The 13,780-nt window shown below is 43.2% G+C and overlaps 1 protein-coding gene across 4 annotated transcripts in view; it reads left to right on the forward strand.

The window, feature by feature from the left end:
* The first annotated feature begins 768 nt into the window (after positions 1-768).
* Positions 769-13,780, forward strand: part of Afg2a (AAA ATPase AFG2A) — a 158,778-nt gene continuing 145,766 nt past the window's right edge. For 2 of the 4 annotated variants that reach the window (XM_075950857.1, XM_075950855.1), the window contains exons 1-5: positions 770-1,318; positions 5,073-5,197; positions 6,948-7,105; positions 11,666-11,724; positions 13,104-13,724. In XM_075950857.1, the coding sequence (XP_075806972.1) occupies positions 1,159-1,318; positions 5,073-5,197; positions 6,948-7,105; positions 11,666-11,724; positions 13,104-13,724 (1,123 nt within the window). In that variant the 5' untranslated portion in view covers positions 770-1,158. Of the gene's footprint in view, positions 1,319-5,072; positions 5,198-6,947; positions 7,106-11,665; positions 11,725-13,103; positions 13,725-13,780 lie in introns of all 4 variants that reach the window. The other 2 variants (XM_075950858.1, XM_075950856.1) reach the window with 2 other exon arrangements.

Here is a 13,780-nt window from a genome sequence, read left to right on the forward strand (position 1 = left end):
AATATCCAGAGTTTAGACCCGGACGTGGCTGAGGGCACTTGCAGGTCACAGCTAGAGGACTGCGGGGTGTCCTTTCAGCTTTCACTTCAGAGCCCGCACGCTCCGCCCTGGTTTCCGGGGCCCGAGTCCCGCACTTGCCCTGCAAGAGCCTCCGGAAGGCGGCAGCGTCCAGCCCGTGCAGCCCGCGGTGCCGTGCCAGATGCACCGAGACGCCCCCAAATCTGTCCAGCTCGCCTTGCAGCTCGCCCGCGTCCCGCGGGCTACCCGAGGCTGCGCGCGCCCCTGCTCGGAGCCAGGCTAAGCCCGCACGGAGGAGCGGTGACAGCCAGCAGCCGGTTCCCTGCAGCCACCTCACCGTTGCGCGTAGCTTGTCCGACTCCTGACGTACGCCTCCGCCCCGCCTACGCCTGCCTCGCATCGTCCCGCCCACGCCTGCGTCTCACCGTCACGCCCACACCCGCCCCGCCCACCTGGCCTCGCATCGCCCCGCCCAGTCCCGCCTCTCTCCCCTCGCATTGCCCCGCCCACGACAGCCTCACCCGCCCATCTCGCATAGCCCCTCCCACGCCTCCGGGCTCTCCCCGCCGGGTCTCACCGTCCGCGGCACGCCCCGCCCCTTCTCGCCCCAGCCTCGCCTCTCCTTCCGGCGATCGCCCCGCCCCACCTCGCCGAGAACAATCTCGCGGCGTTTTCCGGCGCTCGCTCCGCCCCTCTCGCCGGGAGGAGGGCTGACCGTAAACTCTCGAAAGGTGTCGCCACCCGCTGAGACTGAGCCGGGCTTCCTCTTCGGCGGCAGAGTGCAGCGGATTCGACCGTGGAGTGTCTTCGGTGGCTCCAGACCGGAGAGAGGGGAGAAATTTTAGTGTTTTTTTTTTTTGGCTACTTTTACCGACACTTGCTTCGGGTCTCTGCAAAGCGGCGGAGCACCCGCAGTCCGCTTTTCAGGGGTTATAGCGTCAACGAAGGTTCCCGTTCTACGCCCATCTTCCTTTACGAAAGCGTCACGAGAGCCCCTCGCTCACCAGCTCAGACTGCGCTCTACGTGGAGCATTACGGACGAACGCGCCGAGCCGCTGACCTCTGACCCGGAAGTTTTCTCCCCGAGCCGCGCACGTTGAGCCGGCTTTGGCTCCGGTTTGTTTCCGACAGCCTGTGGTCATGTCTTCCAAGAAGAACCGAAAGCGGCAGAAGGAGAGCGCCGAGGGCACCTCGCCTTCGCTGTCTGCTGCTTCGTCTCGCTCGGGGACTCCGGGTCCACTGGCCCGGCCTGACGTGGCGGCGCCGGGGATGCTGGTGGTGACCAACTTCCTCGAGAAAGGTGAGGAAAGCGCGGGCAGCGGCGAGGCTGAGGCGCCCGAGGGCGGTGCGGCGTGTGTAGGTGGGCGTGACCCGGGAGCCCGCGGGCTACGTCGAGCCCGGCCGCTCCGACGCTCTTTGCACAATATTCCGAATTTTCCTCTTACTATTCGTCCTTCCTTTGCTTCCTCGGGCGGCGGCACCGGAGGGCAAGTCCCTGGGCCTTGCCGAGCGAGACTAGTAGCCCTCTATGGCCGCGCTCGAGATGGCCTCGGCTCCTTGGAGATTTTACTGCCCAGCTAACCCTGCAGAAATGGTTCTTACTCAGCAGGCTGACGCTAGAAAGCCAGATAGCGGTTTTTGGTGGGGAATCCGTGCTGCCTAGCAGACAGCGTCGTGTCTTTAGGAAGGACGGCGTTTTCTTCATTGACCACGCAGGTTCTGATATCTAGTTGTTGCTGTTGGTGCATTGCACACTAGCGGTAATGGTCACACGCACAGCTCATCCAGTTTTCGCAGAAGCCGTGATGGATGAGCACCGAACGAGGGCCGTTTTACAGAGTAGAGAAAGCTCACGGGGTTCCATCTGGGTTACACAGCCACCAGGGGCAGGGTCCATGTTTGAGGTCAGATCTCTTTGATTCCAGAGCCGTTGTCTTAGATGAGTTTTGTTGACTTGGGTGAATGAACAGACTTAGATCTGAAAAGTCAAGACTAACTAGGGACATGGTTTTTATGTTCGGTAAGACTTTAAAGACACTCTTAGCGTGAGCATAGTGTTTTTATTCTGACGTAGAAATTAGAATACAGCTTGCTCTGTACTGTAGACTCGACCTCTTTTCAAGTAGACCCTCCCCGCTGTCGTGTACAGACGTTCATGTTTCTTCTAGTTCAAACCTCTGGGAAAGTTCCACGATTCCTCCCTGCCACCACGCTCTGCACACCTTCGTTCTCCGCCTCCTTGTCAGTCCCACTCTCCTGGTCCTCTTTGACTTGCATGCCATCGTCCCCTGGGAGCTGCTCTGTAGTGGTCACAGCTCTTCTGTGTTGGCAAGCCGAGTGCACGGTTTTCAGTACTTGCCTTTGGATGCTGGTGGCCTTTGGCATTGTAGGTCTCCTCCTCCTCAAAGCACTTTGCTGCTTACTTTATTTATCGTTAGACTTTCATAACTTTTCTCCATGTGCCTTGGTGATCATTTTCTTTGCAGGTTTAACCTCTTCCATCTGACTCCGAAATATTGAAGTTCCTTAATTCTTAAGTCTGTTACCCTCTTTTTTTCTCTTAATTTATGGCAAGGATATCCAAAGTTAAGTTTCTCGTTTATATCATCTTCAATTTTGATTCATTTTTGTAAAGCATTCTGTTTTTGAGTCTTGATTCAGTGTGTTTTACATTAGAATTTCTCAAGCACTTCCTGTGGCAAAAAATGGCCAGTAGGTCACATATTGACTATTTGTAACAAGTAGTTTGTAGATTATATCTTGACTAGTATTGTCCATTACTTCTTCCCTTAGTTTTTCATAGTCCTTGTAGAATCAATTTCCTAAGTCTTCTACTTCCAGTAATACAAACTTTAGTCCTTAAATCATTCAGAAACTGCTGGGCGGTGGTGGCCACACTTGCCTCTAAAACCAGCGCTCAGGAGGCAGAGGCAGGTGGATCTCTGAGTCAGCCTGGTCTACAGAGTGAGTTCCAGGACAGCCAGGGTCACACAGAGAAACCCTGTCTCAAAAAAGCAAAAAACAAATGGAAATCTAGGGGTTAGACATAGCACAGCTTTCTCACATCTCTATCTGCTCCATTACTGAGTTGTGTATAAGCCAGATATTTTCTGTATTCCTTCTCACAGCGTTCCTGCTGCTTCTATGTCAAACCCAGACACCACCATCTTTCACCTGAACTGCTACAATGGCCGTTATTTGATTTCTCTCCTTGAAATTTTGTCCTCTTACTCTTTTTTCTACTTTGTAGTCAGAATGATGTTTTAAAATGGAAGTCCTATAGTGATACTACTGTTCTTCCCCACGGTTTTCCATGGTTATTAGGGTTATGGTTGGAATCTTGATGTAGTACACTACCCTGCATGGCTTTTGCCTTCCTGAAGCAACTTTCTTTGTCGCTCATCTTTTTTAGTCTCTGAAGAATGGATCATACTCCACAGCATCTGTGCTTGCTTTTCCCTTAAGAAAAATAATCTGTTCTTCATAGTTATTTCTTCCTCCTCCTCCATACCTGAATTTTAACACCACTTTCGTTGATTAGCATTCTCTAATTCTTCCTAATTAGGTCAGATCACACAGAATAGGCTAGGTCTCACAGTCAATTTGAGATTGTATGGTCTTAGTTTGTAACTATACAGTTACTCAGAGCTCATTGGATAGCTAGTCCTACTAGATTACAAACTCCATGAGGCAATGGAGCAAGGGTGGATGATTGTTTGAAATTGACTTTATGAGCTGGTGAAATGACGGGGTGAAGATCTTGTGGCACAGACATAAGGACCAGATTTCCGATATCAAGCACCCATGTGGAGGCGGGGAGGATGATTCAGTGGTAAGAGCACTTGCTTTGCAAGCAGAGGACCTGAGTTTGAATCCTGAGCACCCATTTAAAAAGCCAAGTATGGTTGGGTGTGTCTTGTATTTGGGAGCTAGAAACAGATGTATTTTGAGAGCTTACTGGCCCAGAGTAGCCAAAAACTATCAAGGTTCTTTCTGATTGAGTAAGGCCCATAACACAGAGTTATAATGTAGTGATACATATCTGTGGTGCGTGTGGAGGCTGTCTTAGTTTCCTTCCCATTGCGATAAGATACCTGGGAAAGCAGATTAAGGGAGAATGGATTTATTATGGCTCACAATTTCAAGTTATAGTTCATCATCACAGGAAGGCACAGTGGCAGGACCTTGAGAGAACTGTCCACGTTACATCCACAGTTAGAACAGAGAACAGTAAGGTCTTGTATGTGTTCATTTTTTCCTTTTGATTGTGAATGTAATGTGATTAGCTGATCCAAGCTGTGAGTGCGAGTTTGATCCTTGGAACCTGCATGGTATAAAGGAAAGAATAGATTCCTTAAAATTATCTTCCACTACCCTGTGTATGAATGCACCTACTAAAAAGGACTGGTAGAATTCTGTGGTCAGCTTTAGTGGATTTGGATGTTATAAGCAGAGAAGTGTATAATAGTGGTATATTAAGACACAAGGACTTGGCTGAAAGTTTGTACATGAGCTCCATTAGCAGGGAGATGTGGAGGGGTTTTTTTTTGTTTTTTTTTTTTAGGAAGGTTTTGAAATCCTGGATTATGTGGTTCAGAAGGGAAAACAAGCCTCTGGAGGTAGGTAGATGTTCCGGTTGTAGTCTTTGAAATCTAGCACCTGACTTGGTTCTTTCTGTGCTAAGTGCAGAGACTCTTGGAAGTATAGTTAGTTTTTGTAGTTGGTGCCATTTGTGACAATGCTGAGGACAGAACCTGAGGCCTTGGCCATGCTAGAGAAGTGCTCTACTCTGAGTTAATATTCCCCATCACAATATGTCCTTAATGAACCAAAAGATTTCTTCTCCTTACGTTAAACTTTGTAGGTTATTCTCACAATTTACCAGTAAGCATTCCAAAAAGTTGGGTTTTACGTTAGTTTAAAAAAGAGGATTTCTTCAGGATATGATAAACTCAATAGTATGTTTATATGAATATAGGATTTTCATTTATTCTAAAAATGCCTTAATTTCAGTTATAAGAGAGTATAAAATAAATTCTCTCTTTTTTTTATAGTAGATGGCAAAGTTCCTAAGACATTCCAGAATTCCCTTGTTCATCTTGGACTTAATACTATGAAGTCTGCAAACATATGTATAGGCCGACCGGTGCTCCTTACCAGTTTGGATGGAAAGCAGGAGGTAAAATTCCTTATCCTTTTACTAGAAGCATTGGAAATCATTCTGGTTTTAACTTTGAATACAGTCAGGAGTCAGTGAACAGAAGTTTTTAATTGTATGTGTGAATCAGGAGTTGATTCTTTCCTTCCATGTCTGTCTCAGGAGTCAGTGAACAGAAGTTTTTAATTGTGTATGTGAATCAGGAGTTGATTCTTTCCTTCCATGTCTGTCTCAGGAGTCAGACTCAGGTTGTCAGGCGTGGGGGTAAGTGTCTTTGCCTATTGAACCACTTGCTGACTCTAAAAAAAAAATAAACTTTTAAAGAGAGCTGTAGAGATGGCTCAGCAGTTAGAATATGTTCTTCCAAAGAATCTGAGTTCAGTTCCTAGCACCCACATTGGTCAGCTCACAATTGCTTATAATTCCAGCTTTTGGGGAACCCGATGCCTTTGGCTTTTGTGGACACCAGCCCATGTGCATATACCCTCACACCACACATATGTACATATACATAATTAAAGTAATAAATCTTTAGAAAAATAAGTCTGTCATGTACATAGTAGTCAGTCAAATACCATAGAGAAAGGGCCATTGCTTTTTTGTGTATTTTACAGGGAGGTAGTGCCCGTGTCCCTTTAAGCTTTGTTTCTCCTAGTCGTTAAGTTCATTTCTGTGCAGAAACGTGGTCTTGAGGTAAGAAGAGCATCTTCCCTACATACAAATACTTACTGAGTCTCCCTGGATTTGCCCGTATTTCTCCTTGATGTCATGTGGATGAGGACTTCAAGACCAGAGCTTTTCCCAGATTTTCAGCAGCCTGACTCTGCCTGTTGCCAATCCCTGCCTCTGCCATAACCCCCTTCCCCGCTCCCTGCTTCTTTCACCCATGGGAGATGTTTGTTCTTTCATGAGAATGTGTGTGCATGTGTCCTATGCATGTAGAGACCACAGATGTTTCTTTGGTTGCCCCACCTCATTTTTGAGATGGGTCCTGTCATTTGACCTGGAACTCATAGATGTGTCTGTGCTATTTGGCCTGTGTGCTCGAGAGACCCAGTGCCTCCTCAGCACTGAGATTACAAGTGTGAGCCACCACACCTGGCTTTTTCCATGGGTTCTGGAAGTTGAACCCAGGTCCTCATACTTGCATAGCAAACACTTTACACTCTTCAGCCCTAAGACCCAGGATTAAAGAGACTCTTTTTGTTCGTTTGTTTGTTTTTTTTGTTTTGTTTTATTTTTGAGACAAGGTTTCTCTGTAGCTTTGGTGCCTGTCCTGAAACTAGCTCTTGTAGACCAGGCTGGCCTCGAACTCACAGAGATCCACCTGCCTCTGCCTCCCGAGTGCTGGGATTAAAGGCGTGCACCACAACTACCCAGCTGAGCCACTGTTTGCAATGTGTCATAGAGAGGAAGTACCGGACTGTGTTCATTACAAGTTATCCTGCTTTTAATATTTTTCTCCTTTATTTATTACCATCTATTAATGTTTTTGTCTTTTTTTAAGTCTACCTTCTATCATCTCAATATGAGCTCCTTTCTGATCTTCAGAGAAGATGTAATAGTTGTTAAAAATAATTTGCGAACTTACATAGGATTTCGTTTTATATTTTTGAATTGCAGTTTATCCCACTACAAGTTGTGTGAGATATTGTTTGGGAATAATGATTGTTTTCTGTGTAGTGGATGTGCTTAACATTCCCTTCCTTATAAATTGATGGTATTATATGTACTGATTTTCTGATACTGTTATTTTTTTTTCTCTGAGTAGGTTTATACAGCCTGGCCGGTTGCAGGATTTCCTGGAGGCAAAGTAGGCCTGAGCGAAATGGCACAGAAGAATGTGGGTGTGAAAGCTGGAGAGACCATTCGAGTCCAGCCTCTTTTGGGAGCTGTGCTCCAGGCTCAGGAAATGGACTTGGCACTGAGGTTTGGTTCTTTTCTTTGGTGACTATCTAGCTCAAAGCTGCCCAAAGGAAATGTAGTGAAGGGGATTGGAGAGATGGATCAGTGGTCAAGAGTTCTTGGAAAGACCCAGCTTTGGTTCCCGGCACCCACATGATGGATCACAGCCATCCATTACACTGGTTCCATTGAATCCAAAGCCCTCTTTTGACCTTGGGGAGCACCAGGTACAAATGTGGTACACAGACATACATGCTAGCAAAACTTAAAATAAAATAAATACATTTTTTAAAATAAAGAGAAATATAAACATGTTCATTTTGGGTTTTCTAAATAGACGAAGAAATGGATTTATTCACACATACACACTCTGGCTCCTTCTCTAAATCAAATCTTTAAAACCCAACACGTCTGCTATATTTGTAGCTCATTTGTCTGTTTGAAGCAAGTTCTTACCATATAGTCCAGGCTGACCTTGAACTTATGATCCACCTGACATAGCCAATAGATACTGGAAAATTTCTCCTTTGTGTTTGGGGTGGAAACCAGGGCTTTGCATATACTCATACTCCCATGTCTAGCCTTGATAGCCACATGTTAAATGAGTAGTGATACACTATGATAGCATTGGCCAAATGGGTGGATACAATTTATGTATAAGGGACTCTGATGCCCTGTAGTTAAGTAGCCCTGACATTTTAAGTGAAGGGATTATAACTGAATACTTAGCAGTGTATTTTATCTTAACTTGCAGTTAAATCAAGGCACTTACAGCTTATTGTGACTAGCTAAGAAATCGTTCTTTTCTCTTTGCCACTGAAGAATATTTATTCTAATATGAAAATGTCAACTACTTTATAATTAACAAAGCATAAGTTAACTTCTTAATGAGGCATAACCCCCAGAAATATCTTTTTTATTTTTTTGTTGTTAATTCTTTTGAGAATTGAATACAATATATCTCAGCCGTATTCACCCCCCCCTTCACCATCTCTTCATTCTTTACCCACCTAGGTTTATGTTCTTTTTGTAAGCACTAATTTGTGCTGCCCACATGCCCTTGGATATGTGGCCTTCTACTGGAGCAACATTGACTAACCAGGGTCTACATTCTTAGATAAAACTGGCTCTTCCTCTCCTAGCAGCTAGCAGCTGCTCTCCCAATAGCTTCAGGTCTAGGGGCAGGGTTTTGTGCCCAATTCCCTTCTCCCTGCTGGGATTTGGTGTGGCTTGTTCTTCTACAGGCCATGTGCATGGTGTCACAGTGACGGTTAGTTCATATAGGCAACTCTCTGCTGTGTCCAGAAGATACTGCTTCTTTGTATCCACTGTCTCTGGCTCTTAAGCTCTTTCTGTCCCCTCTTCCACAATGATCTCTGAGTCTTCAGAAGAGAGGATGCCATATATGTGTCCCATTTGATGGCTCAACATTGTGCAGTCTTATATTTTTTTGCACCTTTGCTTGTGGTCTCTTTGTCAATTAGCTACAAAAAGAAATGTTTTTAATTTTATTTTTAATGTGTATGAGGTCTTGCTTGTGTGTATGTATGTACATCATATGTGTGGCTGTGCCTGGTGCCTGCCGAGGCCAGAAGAAAGAATAGGATTCCTTGAAACTGGAATTGCAGGTGCTTGTGAACTGCCGTGTGGGTACTGAACTGAACACAGGACTCTGAATAGTAGCAAGTTCTTTTAGCAACCGAACTGTCTCCATGTGTTTTTATTTGTCTGTGTTTTGAGGCAGTTTTTCTTCAACTTTTTAGCTCAGTCTGGTTTCCTCCTACCTCCTCCTTTTGAGTACTTTAGATACATGTCACTGTAGGCAGCTCAAGAAATAATTTTAACTATGATAGTTCAAGCAAAGAACTTGATTGCTCACATTCAATCAAGTAAAAACAAAGACCTGTTACTACCAAGAGTTTTAAATTGCTCCTACTGAAGGGTGAATATAGTGTCTCACCCATCCTCCAGTAGAATTTTGAGTTAAATTGATTGCTGATGAAAGTCTAACCCAAATTTGCTTTAATAAACAGAGCCTTTTGATAATTTAATGCCAGCTTAGTAATAATTTAGGCAATGTATGTGTAAGAATCAAAAAAAATTGTTATCTTGAGTTTAAAATGTTTTCCTTTTTTGTATATTCCAAGCTTGGGTTTTGGCATCATCCCTCTGCCCCCTTTGAAAACAGGAAACTGTTTTCAGAACAGTAATGAACATTTCAGAACTCCTTAATGAACATTGTTTTAGATAGCAAAAGCAAAGACTATAATATTGAGAATCAGTTTTATATATTAGGAATATCAGTCATTTAAATCAGGGTAGCCAAAGAATTTTATTAGTGATATTGGAGCTATTTCTAATGGAAATGACTTTTATCTATACCTGTTCTTCAAATTTGTAACTGTCTTTTATTCACTTAATAAAGTAAATAAGTAAGGGCCAGAGAGACTGCTCAGGGGTGAAGAGTATTTGGCGTTCTTGTAAGATGGCTCAGGTTTTGTTCTTGGCACCCACATGGTTTTCTAGTCACCTGTTTTTCTAGTTCTAGGATATTCAGTGCCTTCTGGCACTTAGATTGTGTGTCCGCATACATGAAGGCAAAATACACATATATTTTAAAAAAACAAATCTTAAAAGTAATGTAAGTATAACTTGATTTGGTGTTTTACAAATATAATTCAATTTAAGTTAAACTAAGTATGTAGTTGATTCTCGTTTCTTTGTGGTAGTTATGTTCTCTGAGGTTTCTTTCCTTCACACTGATAGAGAAAACAGAGCCATTGTTCTTGGTGAGGAATTTGTATAGCTGTGTATCTCTTACATAGACTGTGATCTTGAATACCTAGTTCTGCTAGGATTCTATGTATGCTGCATCGGAACAGGAGCACCATTATGTTAAGAAATTTGCCCGAGGCTATCTCCGTGTGGAGTTGAGTTCAAACCCCCTCTGACTGGCCCCAGAGCTATATTTTGCACTGTACCACATCCGTCCTGCATTATCTCTGAGTCAGAGCTGAAACAAAAGGCAGAGTATCACCTTAGTCTACCTCAGTCGACGATATAGTTAATAGATGACCCAAACTTTGGGGTGCTGTCACATCCATAGCAACCACAATTACTATGAATTCTGCATGTAAAATTAATCTTCAGTAAAATGAATTTGTAACATAGCATTCACAGATAGGAGTTTTGGCCATATTAATACAGTTTATATTTCTATTAAATGAGCTTGTTAATCAGTCTCCCCTGGCACAAAATTGCCTCTGTTCTATGGGTCACTGACAGTTGGACAATTGTGGCTTCCTCTGTTTACGCATTCCTGCTGACACATGGAAGAGGGAGAGAGTGTTTGATAACTTTACGTAATTATTTAAAATATTTTCTTTAGTAGGGTGTGTGTGCATGTGTATACAAATGTATGTGGGGCTGGAGGTGTGCTCTCTTGTGTACAAGTGTGGATGTCTTTCTCAGTCATCTCATTCTATTTTTGTCTGTTTGTGCCTATTTGTCCACACATTTGTTTCTCTTTCACTGAATCTGGAGTATGCCATTTTGGGTAGATTTGCTGGCTAGAAAGTTCCAAGACATTTACCTATTATATCTTCCTTTGCAGTGTTGGGGTTACAAGCCCAACTTTTATGTGGGTGCTGGAGATCCGAAACAGGGTCCTGTTGTTTGGGCAACAGATACCCTCCGAACCTTCTCTTTAGCCCTTTGGAAACTGTTTATAAACAGGCTTTTAAAAGTAGGTGCAGTGGTATTAGATGTGCCTACTTCCCGTACTCCTGTATACAGCTCTTCTGGTGGAGACAGTGATTACTAGGACGATCCCAAACTTCTACCAATCAGAGACCCTTCAACAAAAGCATTCAAATATTATGAGCCCTATGTTTTCCTTAGGCATATCCCTCAGAATCAATTTTCATTGCAGTTAGTACCTATTTTTCCCTACTTGTACCTCTTCAGGTAATGCACTATACAGGATTTGATTTTCCTGAAGATCTAATGTGTAAATTATGCAAAAAGGATGAAGTTAGCTATGAATAAAAGCCTTTCTCTCTTCTAGGCAAGTTCAGAAATGGAGTAATCAGTTTAGGCAAGTGTGTTTTCAGATGTGTTTGACTGATACACACAGAAATACCCTTCTCATTATGATTTAACATGCATGTTTCATGAATATCTAGATAGATGGATAGCTATACATACACATGTATATGATACGTGTACATGAAGTATATGTGTATAAGAAAATGTTTTATAGAACAGTATTTACCATTTCCATGCAGTGTGCTCTGACATTTCATATGGGATTGGTTTTTATGGTTTTGTGTTCTCCAATGAATATTACCTTACGTTTTGAAGATCACTGCCCTTAACCTTCTGTAGCATCAAACTGAAGATATTTTCCTGCAAGAAATATGTATCTTAAAAGTATAAAAAACTGCCTAAATTGTGCCTTTTGCTTTTAGGTTTTAGACAAATTGTTCTTCTGTTCTATAACAGCCATGCTTGGCACTTTTTCTGTGGTTTAGTTTTTAATGTACCTAATGCTGATTTCTGTTTGTTTTTCTTTTCTCTCTGTAGTGACAAAGATAAGGAAATTAACGAAGAAGAACTGACTGGTTGTATTCTGAGAAAACTAGGTGAGAATAGTATTTTAAATTGTCTTCAGTTTTAAGCAACAAAGCAACAAACAGTGCTTGTAGACTCTTTTTTTTTTTTTAAATAACTAAGTGACTGTTCTCTTATTTTTGTCCATCTCTCTGGCCCAGACTATTTTCATTCTTCAAATACCCATTTGAAGACAAAACTGGTGGTAGAAGTAAAGCGCGCGCGCTCTCTCTCTCCCTCTCTCCCTCCCTCTCCCTGTGTGTGTATGTGCGTGCATGCATGCATGCATGTATGTATTGTGCCGCAGTGGTTTGGGTCCTCACACCCTAAATAGGGGTAAGGGAATGAAGAAAAGACAAACACAGAGAGACATATACAGAAAAGCTTGGGTCTAATGTGCTCACTCTGAGGAAGTAGCAATTGCTACTTCCACCAAACAGAAATCTCAGTATTTTATTAGGTACAACAAAGAGGGCTAATCTCGGGAGGAAGTGTCTGTAGGTCGACAGTCTCAGGCTGTAAACATCTGGGAGGAAGAGGAAGCTGCAGTTGCTAGTTTAAACACACTCTCACCTGGACCCCGAGGAAAGCTTTGCTCTCCTCCTTTGGAACCTGGTCCATAGGGTAAATAGCTTTGCTAATTTAAAATGGGTTTGAGACTTTGGAGTCCTTCTCATAGCTGTGCACATGTCTTCAGTGCACACTGACTCAAGGCGTCAGTCACTCAGGACTTTCTCTTCTCCATACACGACTGCATGCTTGTGTGTACATGCCTGCGTGTGCTTGAGTAGACGTGGAGGCCAGAGGTCGACACTGGGTGTTTCAGTCCCCACCTTCTTTATTTATTTAGAGTCTTTGACTGAACCCGAAGTCGGTGGGTTCAGCTAGACTAGTTGATGAGCAAGCCGAAGGCTTCCTCCTGTTTGCTTCTCCGGGGCTGAGATTACAGGGGTGCATAAAGATGCTAGGGATCTGTGCTCGGGTCCGTGTGTTTGCTCAGTAAGCACTTTACTTTTAAAGATTAACTTATTTATTGTGATTGTGTTGTACACAAATGTTTGTCTGCGTACACCACATAAGTGACTAAGTTGAGATTTTTGACCTTTGTGCTTGCGCATTTTCCAATGAGGAACATTGCAGTGATGGTGTGAATGTGCCATTTAAGCTTAGTTGGTAAAAATGGATCTTTTTTGCTATGATTTCTAGAATTTTAGATTTACTGGTGTATAGGATTTGGAAGAATGAGTTTTTTATACATCTGATACTGTGTCAGGGGAATTTATCCCCTCTGTTTTTTGTGACATTTTCTTTATTAGTGTTCCAGGTTTGTTAATAGCAAGTAAGTTGCTGTTAAAACTGTTAAATGGGAAAATTATGCTGATGTCTATATATTTAATCAATTTTTTTTTAGATGGCAAGATTGTTTTACCAGGCAACTTCCTGTACTGTACATTCTATGGACGACTCTGCAAGTTACAAGTCTTGCAAGTAAAAGGGACAGATGGCACTACATTGGGAAAGCCTCAGAGTGCCTCTGACACCCAGGGAGTGGCCTCTGAACATTCTAGCGTGGAGAGCAGTGACGTGGATATATCTTTCCAGCTCAGCCAGTTAGATCTGAAAGAACCTCAGAGCCCAGTGTCACAGAGTACCCCCTGTAAATCCGCTAATGACAGGACTGTGAGTGAAGCAGGGGAAGTTTGGTCGGATGTTACACAGAGCCCCAGAGACGGCAGTGGACTTGGACTTAAATGGAGTTTGGATTCATCCAGAGAAGGAAATACACGGCCTATCAGTGAAGAGAAACTACTGAAGTCTACCAATGCAGGAGCAAAGAACAATACTGATACATTTTATTTTATTTCTTCAACAACAAGAATCAACCTTAAAAAAATTTGTACAAATTCAAAAGAACAAGACAGCCAATTCAAAGTAACTTACGACATGATTGGAGGCTTAAACAGTCAGCTGAAAGCAATAAGAGAAATAATTGAACTGCCTCTCAAGCAGCCTGAACTTTTCAAGAGTTACGGTATGTCACCTTTAGTTTGCTATGTTCGTGTTCCATTCAAACTCAGGCAGTTGGTT

The sequence above is a fragment of the Microtus pennsylvanicus genome, chromosome 16 (assembly GCF_037038515.1).
Source record: "Microtus pennsylvanicus isolate mMicPen1 chromosome 16, mMicPen1.hap1, whole genome shotgun sequence".
NCBI lineage: Eukaryota > Metazoa > Chordata > Mammalia > Rodentia > Cricetidae > Microtus > Microtus pennsylvanicus.